We start from the raw sequence: 20,686 nt of genomic DNA, 5'->3' as shown, positions 1-20,686 counted from the left end.
CGGTCCCAGGTCCTGCCAACCTAGCAGTTCGAATGCACGTCAAAGTGCAAGTAGATAAATAGGTACCACTCCGGCGGGAAGGTAAACGGCGTTTCCATGCACTGCTCTGGTTCGCCAGATGCAGCTTAGTCATGCTGGCCACATGACTGTACGCCGGCTCCCTCGGCCAATAAAGCGAGATGAGCGCAGCAACCCCAGAATCGGCCACAACTGGACCTAATAGTCAGGGGTCCCTTTACCTTTTTACTCATGACCATCTTAAAACACAGCAAGGCTGCCCCACCCACCCACTTTGTTTCAAATGTCATGTGTGTGTCATTAAGGTCCGTTTCCACATTGCCACCTGCCTGTCCACACAAGTGGGTGGAGAGGGGGCACAGGTGCCTTCATGTGGCTTATGTATATTCCTGCATTGCAGAGGGTTGGGCAATATTCCCCTCAGGGCCCCTTCCAACTTTGCGATTCTATGATTCCAAATCAGGTCAAAGCTTGTTTGCGGGAATGCAGGAATCACGGCTGAAAAATCCCAGACAGAGGACCACCCAACCTCAGTTGAAAACAGTGTTTTCCAAACTTGGGTCTCCAACCGTTCTTGGACTACAACTCCCATCATCCCAGTGGTCAGGGATGATGGGAATTGTAGTCCAAAAAGAGCTGGGAAACACAGGTTCAAAGCCTCCAATGAAGGAGAGTCCACCATCTTCTGAGGGAGTCTGTTCCACTGGCAAATACCTCTTACCGTCAGAAAGTTCTTCCTAATGTTTAGTCAGAATCTCCTGTCTTACCATTTGAATCCATTGGTTTAGGTCCTCCTCTTTGGAGCAGCAGAAAACAAGCTTGCTCCATCTTCCATGTGAACAGTTGAGGGAGTTGGAGGGTGTTTAGCCTTGAGAGAAGATGGGTAGCTATCTTCAACTTTCTATCTTCATCTTTCTTCTCCTGTCAAGGATAAACTCCCTCCAACTCCCTCAACTGTTCATCGAAGGCTTGGTCCATTAAATGATTGAAAAAAAATTTATGTTAACCATTTAGAGGTTTGTTTTTTTTATTAGGTTAAGCACATGGGACGCGGGTGGCGCTGTGGATTAAACCACAGACCCCAGGACTTGCCGATCAGAAGGCCAGGGTTCGAATCCCCGCGACGGGGTGAGCTCCCATTGCTCGGTCCCTGCTACTGCCAACCTAGCAGTTCAAAAGCACATCAAAGTAGATAAATAGGTACCGCTGAATTGGGAAGGTAAACGGTGTTTCCATGCGTTGCTCTGGTTCGCCAGAAGCGGCTTAGTCATGCTGGCCACATGACCCGGAAGCTGTACGCCGGCTCCCTCGGCCAGTAAAGCGAGATGAGCGCCGCAACCCCAGAGTCGTCCACAACTGGACCTAATGGTCAGGGGTCCCTTTACCTTTTAAGCATATAGTTTTTAAAAAATATAAATGAAATAGGCACAGACCAGAAATATGGTGGTTTGACCATTTCCAGCTGTATTCACCTACAGAAAGGCAAGTTGAGGCAGCTGCTCTGAGCTTGACCCTCACCTTCCTCAAGCAGGATGGGGAAGTAGGATTGTGGGGGGACGGCCAGTGACTCAAACAGCACACACTTTGCTTCTTGGTATGTTTATTTTAGATATTGGTTAAGCACTCCCAACCGCTCTCCTCTTGCCAATGCCCCCACCAGCCCCAGGGCTCTGGAGGAGGTCATCTTGAACATGGAGGGCAGAGATATTTTGTTCCCTGTTGTAGACATTGGTTAAATAATAATTAAAAAAAAACTTTACAATAATACATTTTTGTTGTGGTTTTGATCCTTAAAAAAGAAGACAGGAAAGCTAAAGGAACCCTATCCAGGTTATGTGTTTGGTTACGTATATCCATATGTACCGTATTTTTCACTCTATAAGACGCACCTAGTTTTTGGAGGAGGAAAACAAGAAAAAAATATTCTGAATCTCAGAAGCCAGAACAGCAAGAGGGATCGCTGAGCAGTGAAAGCAGCAATCCCTTTTGCTGTTCTGGCTTCTGGGATAGCTGCGCAGCCTGCATTCGCTCCATAAAATGCACACACATTTCCCCTTACTTTTTAGGAGGGAAAAAGTGAGTCTTATAGAGCAAAAAATACGGTATATAAAGAAGCAGGTCTCTCTTGATATACATATGCTAGATATGCCTAGGATCAAAGGAGAGTAATGAATGCTGGTTGCCAGCTATGGCTGCTTCCATCCATCAGGAACCCAAAGTGACATTGGGGCAACCTTGAGAAGAGGAGACGTTTCACCTCTGGGACAGCAAAAATCCTAGAAAAGAGAGAGGAAGGGAATCAGAAGAAACAGCAGAACGGGGTATCTCCTCTGAACCTGTCCGATACGCTTCTTGTTCCACCACGAGACTTGACTGGGTTTGCTATCAGGAAGGCTGTCCTGAAGGCCTAGAAAATCATGGGGTGTTGCTGCTCATCTCACAGTGCTCCTTGCACTCCTGGAGGGACCCCCTTGCCCCCCGCCAGCTGCACAAACCTCTTCTCCACCTTCTGCTTCGAGAGGAGAAAGTTAAGACACTTCTGTGGGTGACGGAAGCTAAGCTTGGCTGAGGGGAGGAGACAGTTGTGTGTTTGTTTGTTTTCCAAGCAGCAAAAAGGAATGGTATGGAGACTGGGGGGGACAGGGGGAAAGGGGTATAGCTGTCTCTTGCCCTGCAAAGCAGTTTGGCAAACTAAGGCGCATCAGCCACAACTGGCTAAGTCTCTCCGTCCAGAGTCAGCCTCCGCGAGATTCTCCAACCGCTTGCAAAAGCAGGCGCGCTTCTTTGAAACGCCATTTGCGAACCCTTTCAAACATGGATGTATTTGGACACAATGGGAGACTCTCGGACTCTTGCTCTAGACACTTCAAACCAAAAGGAAACAGAAAGCGGAAAAAACCCCTTCTTTTAGTATGCAGAATTCCCGGCGTTTAAGTGCTCCCTCAGCACAGATTTCCTGGGGGAAATTGTCCTGTCAAAGCTCCTGCAACTTGCCACCGCGCCTTTTCGAAAGCAGAGACTCCGGAAGGCCCAAAGGCCGAAGGAAACGTTTTCAAGGTGTCTTTGTCCATCTCTTCATGCGCAAAAGTTTGGGCTGCGCCTTCCCCCACCCCCTCAGAGCACTCATCCCTCTTTTCTTCTATAATGCCACTTTCAAAAGGAGGAGAGGGAGAGCAAAGAGGGTCCCTGGGACAGAAGGCCGGATGCCAGATCCATTTGTGTCCACAAACGTCTTCTGTTCGGGGATCATGTCTGTGGTCAGCGACTTCTGCAGGGAGAAAGGAGGAGGGGGGGGGAGAGAGGGGGGAAAAGAAAGGAGGGTCAGTTCAACAGAGCGGCAGCCACCCCAGGGCACTGGAGTTTTCCTTGAAAGAGCTGCTTCTCTCCTTCCAAGCCAAGGAGAGCCAGAACTCTTGGTTTCGAGAGAGGATATTGGCAAGTGTCGTTGTGGGCATGCAAAGCAATACAGCTCTCCTGGGGAGATTAGTAAAAACCTAGGCAGTGACTGCAGGAATCTCTGCATCAAAATAATAATACAGTGGTGCCTCGCAAGACGAAAAGATACCATTCTGTGATTCTCTTCGTCTAGCGATTTTTTTCGTCTTGCGAAGCAAGCCCATTGCAGGATTAGCGGATTAGCGCTATTAGCGGCTTTTAGAGGCTTTTAGCGGCTTATCTGCTGATCGGATCAGCTGATAAGCGGCTTAGCAGCTTAGAAAAAGGGGGGAGGGGGAAAAAACCAGCAGGAACTCGCAAGACATTGTCGTCTTGCGAAGCAAGCCCATAGGAGATTCGTTTTGCGAAGCACCTCCAAAACGGAAAACTCTTTCGTCTAGCAAGTTTTCCGTCTTGCGAGGCATTCGTCTAGCGGGGCACCACTGTAATAATAATAATAATAATAATAATAATAATAATAATAATAATAATAATATATTACTTTTACCCCAACCACCTGGCCACACACCCCCAGCCACTCTGGGCAGCTTCCAACAGAATATTAAAAACATGACAAAACATCAAACATTAAAAACTTCCCTAAACTGGGCTGCCTTCAGATGTTCTCTAAAATTCAGGTAGTTGTTTATTTCCTTGACACCTGATGGGAGGGTACTGTTGTTGTTGTTGTTGTTGTTTCTTTATATCCCTCCCATTACCCTGCCCAAGACTCAAGACTGAATACCCCAATCAAAGCAACACAGATAAAATGCAAAAAGCTACAAATGTTTAAAAGTCATTAAACTCCAATAGAATTAAAACCGTCTAAAGAACAGATCTATTAAAATGCAGATGGTGAAAGACAATAAAAGCAGGACAGCACTCCTTAAAAGCCCTTTCCTTAAAATACAACAGTCATTTCCCAAAGGCCTGTAGGGATAATACCATCTTCACTTGCTGTCAGAAGGACAACAAGGAGGGAGCCAGTCTAACTTCTCTAGGGAGGGAGTTCCAAAGCCTGGGAGCAGCCACCGAGAAGGCCCTATCCTGCATCCCCACCAAGCAGGCTGTGATGGAGGCAGGACTGAGAGAAGGGTCTTCCCTCAAGATTTCAGAACCCAGGCCGGTTTGATGGGAGGATATAGTCCCTCAAATAGGGTGAGGTAAAGGGACCCCTGACCATTAGGTCCAGTCGTGGCCCACTCTGGAGTTGTGGCACTCATCTCACTTTTATGGCTGAGGGAGCTGGCGTACAGCTTCCGGGTCATGTGGCCAGCATGACTAAGCCGCTTCTGGCGAACCAGAGCAGCGCACGGAAACACTGTTTACCTTCCCGCCACAGTGGTACCTATTTATCTACTTGCACTTTGACGTGCTTTCGAACTGCTAGGTTGGCAGGAGCAGGGACCAAGCAATGGGAGCTCACCCCATCGTGGGGATTCGAACCGCCGACCTTCTGCTCAGCAACTCCTAGGCTCTGTGGTTTAACCCACAGCGCCACCCACATCTCACAGTCCCTCAAATAGCTTGGGTTAAAGCCATGAACTCATGGACAGACCTTAGACGAGCCACTGTTCTACACACACACACACACACACACACCATGTACCCCTACCCACTATTATCACATCTGCTTCACATACTGACGGTCCTGAGTTCAAGTCTCTCTGCAGCCTCCTGGGGAAGGCTCACCACTCACTGGCAGCAAAGCTTACCCTTGACATGCAGAAGGACCCAGGTTTAAACCCCGGCAGTAAACAATCTCAGCCAGGAGATGGTAGGAAAGGTCTCTTTTCTCTCTGCAAGGCAACCCCTTGCTAGTCTGTGAAGCCAATGGGCTCATCCACAAGTCTGCTTGCCCCGCTGCCTTCCCCTGGGAAAACCCACGGCTTAGCTCTGAATTGGAGCAAACGGCAATCAGGTTTTGCACAGATTGCTGTTTGTTCTGATTTATCGCTAAAGAGCATGTTTTCTGGGGGCACAAAGGCAAAATCACTCGGACCCGTGCCTAGAAAGCAGAAAACCACTTGAACCTGCACTTCCTAGGCATAAGGCAAGCAAAAGTGTGGACCAGCCATACGTACAGATACTTTCAATTGACGTTTCTGACTGCGGATTCCTTTAATTGTCGGCTTTTAACAGATCGTGGTTTCAATGTGCTGTGTACACCGACTGGGATTGTTACGATTCTTTTATAATGAATGGTTGTTTATAGATATTTAATAAAATATATAGAATCAATTTACTACGCTAAAGAGGCCAACAGTCTGGACTGGGCTGGGAAAGGGAGCTTCCTCACTTCTCCTGATCACCATCTCCTAATAATTCCAGTCTACCTTTGCAGGTGTTGTGAGGATTACTGAGCTGGAGCACATCTGCTTTAAGTACTTGAAATGTGCTCCACTGGTATCATCATCATCATCAGTCATCAGTTACAGATAGGTAGCCGTGTTGGTCTGCCATAGTCAAAATAAAAAAATTCCTTCCAGTAGCACCTTAAAGACCAACTAAGTTAGTTCTTGGTATGAGATTTCGTGTGCATGCACACTTCTTCAGATACACTGAAACAGAGGTTGCCAGATCCTTCTATATAGTGAGAAGGTGGGGAGGGGTATTACTCAGAAGGGTGGTGGGAATAGGAGATTGGCAGATAGCTGAGATGAGCCTGTTGACGACTCTTAACGACTGCAATAGGTCTTACAGGAAAAGGCAAGGGGTGAGAAGGTGAAAAATGGCTTAGTCATCACAAAACAGAGAAACCAGTAGGAGAACACTTTAATCTCCCAGGACATTCTATACAAGATCTCAAAGTAGCTGTTTAACTACAAAGGAATTTCAGAAATAGATTGGAAAGAGAAGCTGCTGAATTGCAACTCATTACCAAACTTAAAACCATGGAGAGACCTGGTCTGAACAAAGATATTGGATTCTTATCACATTATACATGACTAAGCCATTTCACCTTCTCACCCCTTGCCTTTTCCTGTAAGACCTATTGCAGTCATTAAGAGTCGTCAACAGGCTCATCTCAACTATATTATGGAAATCTGTTCATGCTAATGTCTTTGATATGTTAGGATACAATATACCCCTTGGAACCTTAAATAGTTCTGCTTGGTTATCTAAAAGCTGCAATTCCACAAAATAATCAAGAAATAGTGTTCAAACTTATAACATCTGTTAAGATTGCAATATCAAATAATTAGGAGGTGGGGGAATCAAATCTCCTGCTATATCTGAATGGACTGAAGAAAATTTGGTTTGATTAAGCTAACTTATTAACAAAACAATACATAGAAACCAGCCTAACAGGTTTGTGGAGGGGGGTATATTTTATCATCTTTTGGAACAACAAGTTCAATGATAATGTCCAACCTTTTGCTGCTTTGAACCTGCTGTGGCAGCACAGCACAGTATGCTCTTTGTCTTTGGCTTATTTTCTTTACTTTTTTAAAGAAATTAAGACCCCAAAGTAATTACAACTTGATAGAATGGCCCCACTCTTTAAAATGAGTACATAGTAAACGGGTCCCTCGAATCTGCACCCCGGCACCTCTTTTGATCCCCGAATGAGAGATTCTTTCTGGGAAATGGGGCCTAAATAGATGTCAAAGGGGACTTCTCTGTATTTGTCCCCTCCAGTTGAAATCTCTTGAGCCTGGGAAGAACGACGACGTGAGCTTTGAAGAGGCTCCTCTCGGGGATGAGCAAGAAAGGACCAAAGAGCCCCTAATGTTTCAAAACCAGGAGCTAGTAGAGGAATCAGAGCAGCATCCTTTGGCATGAAACCATCAAAGACGCACGTCTCTTTCCCTTCATGAACTTGAGAGAGATAACTTCAGCTGCAAAAAAAAAAGACCTCATTAAATTCCACAAGATGGATTTCCTTCAGGAGCTCCTCAAGCCACAGAGAACAAGCAAATTACCTTGTTTATGAGATGCTGCTGTACATATAAAAACCATCTCTGAATTGATGGAGTGCAATTTGACCTGGGCGACAGGGGGAAGGCAGTTATACCAGAATGCCCAGTAGAGAGAGGTGGAAGCAGCAGAGGACGGGTGGCCTTCATTCACGATTTACTATGTATTATTATTTATTGGTTACATTTTTATCCCACTTTTTTCCCTCCAAGGAGCTTGAAGGGGCATACAGTGGTGCCCCGCAAGACGAATGCCTCGCAAGACGGAAAACTCGCTAGACGAAAGAGTTTTCCGTTTTGGAGGTGCTTCGCTAGATGAATTTCCTATGGGCTTGCTTCGCAAGACGACAATGTCTTGCGAGTTCCTGCTGGGTTTTTTTCCTCCCCTCCCCTTTTTCTAAGCCGCTAAGCCGCTTATCAGCTGATCCGATCAGCAGATAAGCCGCTAAAAGCACTAATAGCGCTAATCCTTTAATCCGTCAATGGGCTTGCTTTGCAAGAGGAACAAACCGCTAGACAAGAGAATCACAGAACGGATTCTTTTCGTCTTGCGAGGCACCACTGTACATGGTTCTTCCGCCCCCTCCTCCTTTAATCCCCATGACAACCCTAGGAGGGAGGTCAGGCTGAGAGGCAGTGAATGCCTCAAGGTCACCCAGTGGGTGTCACGATGGCCAAGTGGGGATGTTAGCCCTGTGAGGGAGGTTCGGCCAAGAGTCAGTGACTGGCCCAAGCTCACCCAGGGAACTTCATGGTGAGTGAGCAACATCATCGGATGGGTTTTCCCAGGACCAAGGTGAAACTGCCAAGCTCCCGCAGCAAGAATACTCATCGCAAAGTATTGGAAGACACAAGATTTACCCACTCTGGAAGAAGGGCAGATGAAAGTGATGGACTACATGGAATTGGCGGAAATGACTGGTAGAATCCGAGACCAGGGAGAAGAGTTGGTGGAAGAAGATTGGAAGAAATTTAAAGACTATCTGCAGAAATACTGTAAAATTAATGAATCTTAAAATGATGTTGGACTGAAAAGAAGTGGTTTTGGTAATAAGGTTAATAAGAATAGGTAAATATAGATAGTTATACGGAGGAAAATATATTGTTATAATAGGTTAAGTTATAGAGCAAAGATAAATGAAAGAGGGTAAGGATTTGCTGAAAATACTTGGAAAACGGGGATACAAAAGGGGAGGTGTGAGGAGGTCAAGGAAATAAGCAAATGAGCTCAAAGATGCTGAAAAATGGATTTATTCTTTTTTAAAATATTTTTTTTCTTTTTCCTATTTCTTAGTTATCTGTTTTTTGTATTTTGTATCATTTTCTTTCCCCCCCCTTCTTTCTAGGTTGCTTTTTTTGTTAACTTTCTTGCTAGCTTGTGTTTGTTAGTTTTTTTCCCCCCTATGTGTAATTTTTTGCATAATCTCAATAAATATTCTATTAAAAAAAAAAAGAAACTGCCAAGCTCCCAACTTAGTTTTGCTGTTGGATTTTGTTAACATACTCATAGAATTGTAGAGTTGGAGTGGATCCCAGAGGGTCATCTAGTCCAGCCCCCTGCAATGCAGGAATCTCAACGAAAACACCCACGACAGGTGGCAATCTCTGATCTTGTTACATTTATAGTACTGAAATGTTAGGAAAACGTTTTTGCACTCTTTGGTTTTGAAATGCCTTCTTGCTTGTAAGCTACTTTGGCCTGATTTTTTGAGTGGAAAAGTGGCATACAAATAAAATTACGAATGAATGATGAGCGAATGATGGCCAAGTGGGGATTTGAACCCTGGTCCCAGAGGGATGCGGGTGGCACTGTGGGTTAAACCACGGAGCCTAGGACTTGCCGATCAGAAGGCGGTTCGAATCCCCGCGACGGGGTGAGCTTCCGTTGCTCGGTCCCTGCTCCTGCCAACCTAGCAATTTGAAAGCACACCAGTGCAAGTAGATAAATAGGTACCGCTCTGGCGGGAAGGTAAACAGCGTTTCCATGCATTGCTCTGGTTCGCCAGAAGCGGCTTAGTCATGCTGGCCACATGACCCGGAAGCTGTATGCCAGCTCCCTCGGCCAATAAAGCGAGATGAGCACTGCAACCCCAGAGTCAGCCACGACTGGACCTAAGGGTCAGGGGTCCCTTTACCTTTACTACCCAGAATTCCCAGTATGCAGAGCCAGGGGGGATACCTGTCTATCTCTAATGTGGGATGTAATCCTCTGGAGCAGTCAAGAACAACATTCCCTGTTTGCCTAGAGTGAACATGCAGGGGAATGTTGGTCCAGCCAATTGAACTTCCTGTTACACCTGGTCTGGAGCATCTTTCCTTTTGCATGTGACCAGGTAGGTGGGCATGACCCTTCCAGACCTAACAAAAGGTCCAGTCACTCAGCCATCTCCCTCTTTTTGCCTAACGCCCACCTTCAGGGACCACACTGTGCTCTGATCGTGAGTAAGCTTCTTATTGTTACTTATGAACAAGACTGTTGTGTCTTTATTCTTTTATGAGGATTCAAAGGGATCTTAACCAGGAATAATAGAACTTATGAGACTCTAACGGATCTGCAACTAGTCTCCTGCTGTGTAAAAGGGGGGATGTACTCTGCTGTATGAATAAACTCACTAGCATGAGTTAGGAAGGATAATATTTACAGTAGACACTCGGGTTGCAAACATGATCCGTGCGGGAAGCATGTTCGCAACCCGCAATGTTTGCAACCTGCAGCACCGCATCTGCGCATGGGCGGATCGCGATTCGGCACTTATGCACACACACAAAGCGTGATTTAGCGCATCTGTGCATGTGCAAGCACCCAAACCCATAAGTAACCCGTTCCGCTACTTGTGGGTTCTGCGTGGTGCGCAACCCGAAATTGCGCAACCTGAAGCGTCTGTAACCCGAGGTATGACTGTAATCAATGTATCCTCACAACATTCCCACATCTAACACATCTGGATTCCCAAAGACCATTCCTTTCTCAAAGGTCTGCAATGGTGCTCTTCCATGGGTGCCCTGCCTGCAGGCTCAGCTTGCCCCCTCACCCTCACAGGGGCCACCCTGTGACACCCATGCCTGGCCCCCCTGGATCCATGCGCGCTGAACTCCGGGGCTTGATGTCCTTGTGAAGCAGCGGCCCAAGGGCAATGGACAAATTCTCATGCTCATCACAAGCTGGCAATTACTCAGCTGGAGAGGCGGGAGGCTTGGATACTATCTGTTTGCTTAAATATTTCGCCTCTTTACATGCATTTCTTGACACTCCGACTGCCAGAAGAGATTTGGAGAGGGAAAAAGAAGGGCCCCCACATTTAGCTCCCTGGGAGGCTCCCGCCCTTTCCTTTTTTTAATGAGGGAGGAGAGAAGAGAATAAGAGAAGAGATTTCATTGCACCAACATTGCTGCTTCTTCATGAATGTCTAGATCTTGGACAGCGGTTCTGCTACACGGCGTGCCAAGCCGAAGGGGTGCAAAATTGAGAAGATCCATCACTGAGAAGGTCCATTTGGGGGTGTCAAATTTTGGCCTTGCAAGGGCGCCATATTACAAAAGATTACCCAAGTCTGCCTGTATCTTGGGAGTGGGAAGCTGGTATTAGGATAGAATAAAAAGACTATGAGCAAATCATCTAGCTGATGAAGGGCCCCCATGCTTAATATTATTGATTTGCTTATTTAGCATATTGTTTGTCTCCTAATGTTTATACACCGCTGGTTTGTAAAAATAAAATAAAACAAAAATCTCAAAGCAGTCTGCCGAAAAGATGCCACACTCAAAGAGCGAGTTCGATTCCTGAATTGCAGAGGGTTGGACTAGATTGCTCTCATGGTCCCCTCTAACGCTACAATTCTGATTCTAATCTTATGCGACACCTGTAATGATGGCATTTCCACCGACAGAAGCAGCCAAGTGGGTGCATATGGGCAAGGTGACCTCGCAGGTAGACTGGTCCCAAGTTATTAAGGGCTTTGGATACTAATCGAACACCTTGAACTTGACCCAGTAGCATTTGAAATTTTCAATTATTCTTGTAATTTTTCTTAGTGATAATTTTTTTGCTTTATCTTTTTTTGTACACCATTTTGAGGTGTGTGGTTTTTTTATTTTCTTTTAACAATTAGGCAGTGCATAATTTTTTTGAAATAAATATTCACAGTTTTTGGAAGAGAAGGGATGGAAACTGGTGCGCTGATATACTGATAAACAGAGGATATCTATATTGGTGTACAAAGGCTTCTAAGTGTTGTGTACTGAGTTGAATAGGATCCAAAATGCAGCAGTCTGATTGGTCCTAGAACAATATGATCCAGAATTCAGCAGTCTGATTGGTCCACAGGAGCCACCCAATCCAGCTCCAGGTGGAAGTGAATCCACAACCTGATTGGCCTACAGGAGAATCCCGGAATTAGCCAATCACGTAGGGCCCATTATGTAAATAATGTATATAAAGCAGACTTTCTGGGGGAACTTCCATTCCTCCTCACCACTATGAGCTGAATAAAGAACATGAAATCCACTCTCGGCTCTGAGGATATTTCACTAAGCCACCCCAAAAAGGGCACCTGCATCCAGCACTGAGTGCATATTATGGGGTATATGCCCTAGAACCTTAGAATTGTTATCCCTGAGATTAAGAGTCTCATGCTCTACTGACTGAGCCACCAAGTCTAAACCTCCAGACAAATTCTGGAATAGGGCACTTTAGGTCTTTTTTTGTGGGGGGGAGGGGGTTGTACAGTTTGGAGCTGGTCCTTGTCAACTACAGCATCAAAAGACTTTTTTTTTTTTTGCCTGTGCAAAATGTAACAAAGGTTGTCCAGGTTTGACCCCAGGCTTGGCTAATGAATGTCCCTTGTTCCAGGGCAGGCAGTGAATCAGTCAATGGGGCCGAGGATGTGCTAATGGAGAGGAAAACGTTCTGTCCTATCCCCCTCTTGCCGTGGGTGGGGGGGGGGGAGAGGTTCTGTCGCGAGTAGAGGTGCCCGCGAACAGAGCACCGGGCCTCTGATGCGATGCAACTCTAGCATGAAATTGAGCCGCTGATTGTCTCATGCGGCGGTAACGAGAAGCATAAGATGTAATTTCTCAGGCATGCCGGATCTAATTAGAGGCTGCCCAAGGGTGACATTGCTGCCTTTTGCATCTGCTCGCCGAGCTGAGGAGGGGATCCAAATGGCCAACAAGACCCCCGGGAGAGGAGGAAGGGCTTCAGCAGAGAGTTGTCTCGCAGGTGGGCTGGGGGGTGCAAGCAGGCATTGTGTCTCCACGCACATGGGAATGCGCCCCGTGGTGAGGGGCTCACTGAAATGGTCATGTGCTCCTGCTGCTCCCTCGAGTCTTGTCCAAGCGTGGCTTAAATCACAGAATCAGAACTGTCATGTAGGAAGGGAGCTCAAGGGCCATGTAGTCTAGCCCTTTGCAAGGCAGAAATCAGAGGTAAAGACACTCTGACCGATTCCCACCCAGTCTCTGTTTAGAAACCTCCAATGAAGGAGAGTCCATCACCTTCCCAGGTCATATACTGTATAGACTTGAGTATGTTGTTGTTTAGTCATTTAGTCGTGTCCAACTCTTCGTGACCCCCTGGACCAGAGCACGCCAAGTACTCCTGTCTTCCACTGCCTCCCGCAGTTTGGTCAAACTCATGTTCGTAGCTTCGAGAACACTGTCCAACCATCTCGTCCTCTGTCGTCCCCTTCTCCTTGTGCCCTCCATCTTTCCCAACATCAGGGTCTTTTCCAGGGAGTCTTCTCTTCTCATGAGGTGGCCAAAGTATTGGAGCCTCAGCTTCAGGACCTGTCCTTCCAATGAGCACTCAGGGCTGATTTCCTGAAGAATGGAGAGGTTTGATCTTCTTGCGGTCCATGGGACTCTCAAGAGTCTCCTCCAGCACCATAATTCAAAAGCATCAATTCTTCGGCGATCAGCCTTCTTTATGATCCAGCTCTCACTTCCATACATCACTACTGGGAAACCATGGCTTTAACTATACGGACCTTTGTTGGCAAGGTCATGTCTCTGCTTTTTAAGATGCTGTCTAGGCTTGTCATTGCTTTTCTCCCAAGATACTTAAGTATAAGCCAACCTAAATATAAGCCGAGGCACTTAATTTTAGCGCAAAAAACTGGGAAAACTTATTGACTTGAGTATAAGCCGGTTCACCACACCACAAACCTGGTGGTGGCGGCAGTGGCGGAGGAGGAACGAGCAGCCCAAAATCAGCCCTTTGGGGCTGCTCGTACCTGCCTCACTTGAGTATAAGCCAAGGGGGGCTTTTTCAGCATAAAAAAATGTCTTGAAAAAGTCGGCTTATACTCGAGTATATATGGTAATTATAAACTTGTAGAGTTGGAGGGGACCCAAAGGTCATCAAGTCCAGCTCCCAGCAATGCAGGAATCTCAACTAAAGCATCCATGACAGATGGCCATCCAACCTCAACTTAACCTGCCCCCCAATGAAGATCATTTTTTAACAAAAACAAAACCTCCATTGAAGGAGAATCCACTACTTTCTGATGGCGTCAGTTCTACAGTTGAACAGCTCTTACCCTCAGAAAACTCTTCCTAATGTTTAGTTAGAACCTCTTGTCATTTGAATCCATTGGTTTGGCTCCTAGGCTCTTGAGCAGGAGAAAACAAGCTTGCTCCATGTGGCAGCCCTTTAGATATTTGAAGGTGGCTGTCATCTCATCTCTCAGTCTTCTCTTCTCCAGGTTAAATATCTCCAAGTCCTTCAGCTGCTCAAATGACCCCTCATTGGAGGCAGACTGACCATCAGTGTGTCTGCTCTGCCTCCCTGTGTCCCCCCGTCACCCTCTGTGAGCTGACCCCACTCATCAGCTGCTCTTTGGAGCTAAAACTTACACAAGCAACAAGAACATGAATGGAAAGTGGAGTTGGTGGGACTGGCCTATGCCCCATCCTCTAAGGAAGGAAGGCTGGGCCTTTCAGACTCCACACTGTGACTTGCTGTGATGGCCTGGGATTCGGACTCGGATGCTGAACCTGAGGGATCCCAGCCTGCACAGGATTCTCCGCCTCCAGGACCAGCTGAGCCGGGGCTGGGGCATGAGCCTGAAGGGTCCTCACCTGTGCTGGGTCCTCAGGTGCAGGCATCAGCTAAGTTTGCTCTGGCTCCTGAGGTGATGGAGGACCCATTGCCTGCAGATGCTCCACTCTCAGCCCCGCCAGAGGAAGCTGAGGTTGCCTCTGGGTCCGGTAACCCTCCAGCCTCTCCTGAGCTGCAGAGGCTCAGGGCAGAGAGGCGGAGGGAACTAAGTTCCCGCAGGAGGAGTGCTCGCCTCCAGGCCAGGAGAGACGAGTCACCAGAGGATCGGGGCCGCCCTATGACTCAGGGCAGATAAAAGCCGGCCAGCCCCAGTCCCAAGTTGTGGGAGCAACATAGTTGGTTGCTAGTTCCTGCCTGAACCCTGTCCTGCTTTCCTGCCAGAGCTCCTGACCCGCCCTGGCTCCCTGCTTGCAAGCCTGTTCCTGACTTCACCCGACTCCCTGCCCTGCACCCAGCTTCAGCTACTATGGACTGCCTCCACGTGCACCTTTGACCTCGGACCGGACTTGGACCTCGCCTCTCAGGTTACCCACAGGACCAGCACACCTGCTAAGCAAACCAGTGCTCTTGAGTCGCCATGAAGGGATACAGGGATGCCTTCTCATAGGACTTACCTGGATGGAGGCCGAAGTGGTGGTCACACCTGTGTCATAGATGGTGTTGCTGTCATTGGCGTCGTATGTTGATGTCTCCATCTTGGGCGGCAAGGTGATGTGTTGAATCGGCGGGAGAGGCCGGTCCGTGCCGTTGCCAAAAGCCTGGATGGCATTTCCTGGAGAGGGAAACAGACAGCTTTACTGAAGGAACAACGAAAGCTCCTCCTCGACATCACCTCCATGCCCTTTCCTATCAGGCTTCCCGGTTAGGGACCCACCCCTCTCTGACCTGCCCATTGCTTCCTGAAAGTGCTCTGCAGCCCCACATGAATCCGATATAATGACTGTAACCACAGGAGACGGTAATGGCAACCAACTGAATGGCAAATTCATGGAGGAGGGGGCTAGTGAGGGCTACTAGCCAGGCATGAAGGCTAAGCTCTGCCTCCACAGTTGGAAGCTGCAAGGCTTCTGAATTCCAGTTGCTGGAAACTCTTGTGCTCAGATCCTGCTTGCGAGTTTCTCGAAAGTGGCACTTGGTATGTAATGGTGGAGAGGGCTATTGATGACTACTAACCATAACGTGATCAGGCCAGTGGCCCATCAGGTCCAGCATCCTGCTCTCAAGGTGGACTCGATGGGCCATTGGCCTGATCACATTATGGTTAGTAGCCATCAATAGCCCTCTCCACCATTACATGTGGTGCGCTCTCTCTCTCTCTCTCTCTCTCTCTCTCTCTCTCTCACGCACACACACACACACGAGGCTTCACGGTGTTTGAGAACAGCCCTAACCTCCCTCTGGCCAACTTCTACTCTGGGGACCATAGAATGACTTACGCAGGCAGGGGTTTTCCATGAAGTCCTTCAGGAACTTCTCACACTCTTCCTCCATGTTGCCACTGCCCCGGCAGGAGCACGACGGGGACACAACGAGGTTGGCAGTGCTGGAGTCGACATAGTTGGGTGTCATGTCTAACCCTGTCCAAGAAGGGAGAGGGTAAAGGTTAAGGGACCCCTGACCATTAGGTCCAGTCGTGGCTGACTCTGGGATTGCGGCGCTCATCTTGCTTTATTGGCCGAGGGAGCTGACGTACAGCTTCAGGGTCATGTGGCCAGAATGACTAAGCCACTTCTGGTGAACCAGAGCAGCACACGGAAATGCATTCCCGTCAGAATGGTACCTATTTATCTGCTTGCACTTTGACGTGCTTTCGAAATGCTAGGTTGGCAGGAGCAGGGACCGAGCAACGGGAGCTCACCCCATTGCAGGGATTTGAACCGCTGACTTTCTGATCGGCAAGCCCTAGGCTCAGTGGTTTAACGCACAGCACCACCCGTGTCCCCCCTACACACAGAGGGATGGGCAAATGCCACCGTCTTTGTAATTCCTTTCTCAAAACCCTGCTCCATTTGTCTAGCACACATCAGGTACTGGACCCCCAGGGTTCAATTTAAGCAATTTAAGCATCATTGTGTATCTCACAGACCCAGCTCTGGGCTGCCCCATGATATTGTGGGAGACTGCAGTCAAACAGAACTACGCACGACTCCTAGTTAGTACATGAAGGGGTTAAGGACTATATTGTATTGCTAGATAGACTCAGTTAAGTCATGCTCCTCCTCTCCAAAGAGGAAACAAGGACTGTTTCCTCCTCCTTTCTGCCATGTGCTTAAGTCTACACTTAGACCACTTGTCTGACTCTGGCTGTATTTTCTACCCAAGACTATTTTGCCGGTATTATCCCTGCATGGAACAATGCATGACTGAGACCTTGCATCTGCAAGCAGAGCATCTTAAACTTACTTAACATAGAATCGTGGAGCTGGAAGGGACCCCAAGGGTCATCTAGTCCAACCCCCTGCAATGCAGGAACTTCAACTAAAGCATCCTCAACAGATGGTCATCCAGGCTTTGCTTTAAAATGCCCAATGAAGAAGATTCCACCATCTCCTGATGGAATCCATTCCACTGGTAAACAGCTCCTACTGTCAGAAAGTTCTTCCTGAGGATCAGTCAAAATCTCCCTTCTTGTAACTTGAATCCATCAGTTCGTGTCCTACCCTCCAGAGCAGGAGAAAACAAGTTTGCTCCATCTTCCATGCGACAAGCCTTGAAATATTTGAAGATGGCTATCACATCCCATCAGATGGTCTTTTCATTGCAAGAGGGGCAGAAAGAGGTCAGCTGCTGTGTGCAGCTAATTGGGATAAGAAAGGTCCATGAACCTACATTCCTAATGTTGTTCTGCTGCACAAGCTGTGACTTGATAGCCTCAGGTAGGAGCAGAGGAGGGAGGTGGATGGAAGCCTTTCTGTTTTGCCTCAAGTGACAAAATTCACAATGGGGTAACATGCAATTCTATATTGGATTGTCTTCCTGTATCAGATTATACATGGCTAAGTAAAATCTGATTTTGGGGGTGGGGTGGGGTGGGGAGAGTACAAACCACTATTTTAATGAGGAATCCAGCTGTAGACTTGGAATGTGTGGGAATGTTCAGGGAGGCAGGAGAGGATATATTGTTTAATAATATCCTTCCTAACTTGCACTAGCAAGTTCTGTAACTTAGCAGAGTTTTACATTCCCCTTTTAAACACACAGCGGTTAGCTTGTTGCAAGCTTGTTTAAGCTTCTCAATATAAGATTCCTGGTAATTTCCCTTATATTCCTCTTAAAAAGAATAGACATGACACAACCTTGTGTAAACTATATAAAAGAAGTTTACTCACACATTCAGTTCACAGATGGATCCCTGAAGGCAAACTTAGTTACAGAGTATATACATGTGGAACTATCCCATATGGAGATAGTCTCTTTGTTTGCTAAAAGCCAACAGAACATTTCTAGCTAAAAAAACTGCTGGTCTTGCGACGGAGAAGGCAAAGAGAAGAAAGAAGGGGGGCTGCATGTCCTATGCTTTTGTTACCTGCACAGGTAAGGTCATGCCTACCTCTAGTCACAGGCTAAAGGAAGTTTGTCCCAGCCCAGGAGGAAACAGGAAGTTCCAACTGGCTGAACCACTCTAGGAAAACTAGGAATGTTGTACTTGACTGCTATCTATGTATCACAAAAGGGATGTCATGTGGACACTGCCAAAAATAAAAATACAAGACACAACAAGCAGTTTCAACACAGCATTGGCTTCAGTGTGGATGAGCCCATTAATGCTACTCACCTATTAGGCCTGCGTAGGAACCAAGACAAGCCTGGTAATTGTCCCCAGGGCAGCTGGTCAGTGAATGGAAAGAGGCTTGGCAATTCGTGTGGAAATCTGCCAGTCTTGACCTGGTGACAAAGACAAGGGAGGAAAGGGGAAGGAAAGTTTAAATACTGCCCTGCTCAAGAAGTAGCAAGTTGTTTATGAGAGTCAGGGTGAAGGGAAGAGAGAGGAGATGAAGGGAAGCATGGTATTGCCAAATCCTGGAAGACCTTTAATCTTAGTGCCATGGTACCTTGGTTGTCAAACTTAATCCGTTCCGGAAGTCCGTTCCAAAACCATAGAAAGTAGCGTAAAATGGATTAATCCGTTCCAGACTTTTAAAAACAACCCCTAAAAGAGCCATTTAACATGAGTTTTACTATCTAATGCAGGGGTCAATTTTACTATCTAATGCAGCAAACTTATCCAGCAGGCGGCCGGTACACTGTCTCTCAGACCTTGTGGGGGGCCGGACTGTATTTTTTTTGGGGGGGGAATGAACAAATTCCTATGCCCCACAAATAACCCAGAGATGCATTTTAAATAATAGCACACATTCTACTCATGTAAAAACACCAGGCAGGCCCCACAAATAACCCAGAGATGCATTTTAAATAATAGCACACATTCTACTCATGTAAAAACATGCTGATTCCTGGACCATCCGCAGGCCGGATTTAGAAGGCGATTGGGCCGGATCCAGCCCCCGAGCCTTAGTTTGCCTACCCATGATCTAACAAGACCACTGATCCATAAAATGAAAGCAATAAACAACATGCTGCAGTCACACAATCAATCAGTCAGTAGCAGAACCGTGTTCCACACAGTCACAAAAACAAAAGAGCCGCAAAAACAAAAAGCAAAAACAGACAGACCTCAGCGTAACACTCAAAACGGGGCACGTTTGGCTCCTGAAAAAGGTTCGCAAACCAGAACACTTACTTCCGGGTTTGCAGTGTTTGGGTTCCAAGTTGTTTGAGTACCAAGGCGTTTGAGAACCAAGACACCACTGTAATTTGGATTGCTGGTATTCAAGGATTTGCAAATGGTCCTTCTTGAAAAGGTATCTCATAAACAAAATATCTAAAGGGCAGGGTTCGACTGGCCTTTTTTTTGCTATATATAATAGAATTATAGAATTGCAGATTTGAAGGGGACCCCAAATATTGTCTAGCCCTATTCCCTGCAATGCAGGAATCAGAGATAAGCATCCCTGACAGATGTCCAACCACTGATTAAAAACCTGAAATGAAGGAGAGTTCACCACCTTCCAAGGGAGTCCATTCCACTTTCGAACAGCTCTTACCTTAAGAAAGTTCGTTCATATGGCATGATTTTATTTCTTATACAAATATGGAGGCACATGGTCACTCAGCCACCAGCAAATGTCTGACTCATTTAAGCATATACAAAACTTTGGACACATCTACGCAGCTGCAAATAAAACATTAAAAATGTGTTGTAAAGCGCAATGTACAAATGTGACACTAGGTGGCGATTTTCAAAACCTTTTTTAGAAAAAGCATGATCACAGTTTATTCTTAGTAATGATGGAACTCACAGATGAAGAATAATTTTTATGAATCTTTTTGTCTTTTAAAAAAAGGAGTATTTTTGTGAGTTAATACTTTACTATGCCTTTGGAGCTATGTTGCATCTTTAACTATGATTCCTGCTTTGTAAGGTTCAAATTAGATGGCTCTTTGGGTCCCTTTCCATCTCTATGATTTTATTATCTTTGTACTTTTGTCCTCCCAGGCTTTACGGTTTACATTTCTGACTCTCTCTTTTTGCCCTTTTTGTTACGTTTGCACTTTTGGCTGTAGTCCGCAAATCAATAAAATAGAATAAAGAATAAAGGCAGTCAAGGGTCTGGACGGCTGCAGGAGGTGGTCATCATGTCACAAGTCATATTCGCAACCCTTTTGTGGCTCTTCCTGGACCTCACACCGTGAGCGAGAGGAGGCAGAGAAAGCTGCCAAGAAGATCTATGTCCGAGATGACCACGGAGGCGTGAAGACCATCACCCAGGGAAGCGCAGAAACTAGAGCGGGGCTGAAATGACTCACAGCTTTTCATAAATTTTTCTGGCAGTGCAAAAAAAGGAAAAAAAGCCACTCTTAGCATTTGGTCCCCACGTCCTTCTTGTGAAATTATGCACTTCCTTCGTTGACAACTGGCTGTCTTTTCTCTCAGTTAACCCTCAGTGACATCTTCACGCGGCCAAATTGAATTGGCTTTGCAGCGTTGTGGCATCTCGTTCGCTGCATAGAATCATAGAACTGAATCATAGAACTGCAAGGTTTGGAGGGGACCCCACAGGCCATCTAGCCCAACCCCCTGCGGTGCAGGAATCACAGCTAAGGAATCCCTGACAGATGGCCGGCCAACCTATCTTTAAAAACCTCCAACGAAGGAGATGATGCCGTCTCGCGAGTGAGTCCACTGCAGAACAGC

The 20,686-nt window shown here is 46.7% G+C and overlaps 1 protein-coding gene across 1 annotated transcript in view; it reads right to left on the bottom strand.

Moving 5' to 3' along the window:
• Positions 1–2,615: 2,615 nt before the first annotated feature.
• Positions 2,616–20,686, bottom strand: part of GFRA2 (GDNF family receptor alpha 2) — a 79,688-nt gene continuing 61,617 nt past the window's right edge. Inside the window, exons 5-8 of the mRNA XM_083514319.1 lie at positions 18,206–18,315; positions 15,867–16,007; positions 15,045–15,202; positions 2,616–3,286 (exon numbers count right to left, since the gene is read on the bottom strand). Of these exons, the coding sequence (XP_083370445.1) occupies positions 3,158–3,286; positions 15,045–15,202; positions 15,867–16,007; positions 18,206–18,315 (538 nt within the window). The 3' untranslated portion in view covers positions 2,616–3,157. The remainder of the gene's footprint in view (positions 3,287–15,044; positions 15,203–15,866; positions 16,008–18,205; positions 18,316–20,686) is intronic.

This window comes from Podarcis liolepis, assembly GCF_965112155.1.
Source record: "Podarcis liolepis genome assembly, chromosome: 7".
Classification (NCBI taxonomy): domain Eukaryota; kingdom Metazoa; phylum Chordata; class Lepidosauria; order Squamata; family Lacertidae; genus Podarcis; species Podarcis liolepis.
This window is presented reverse-complemented; position numbering and strand designations above follow the sequence as displayed.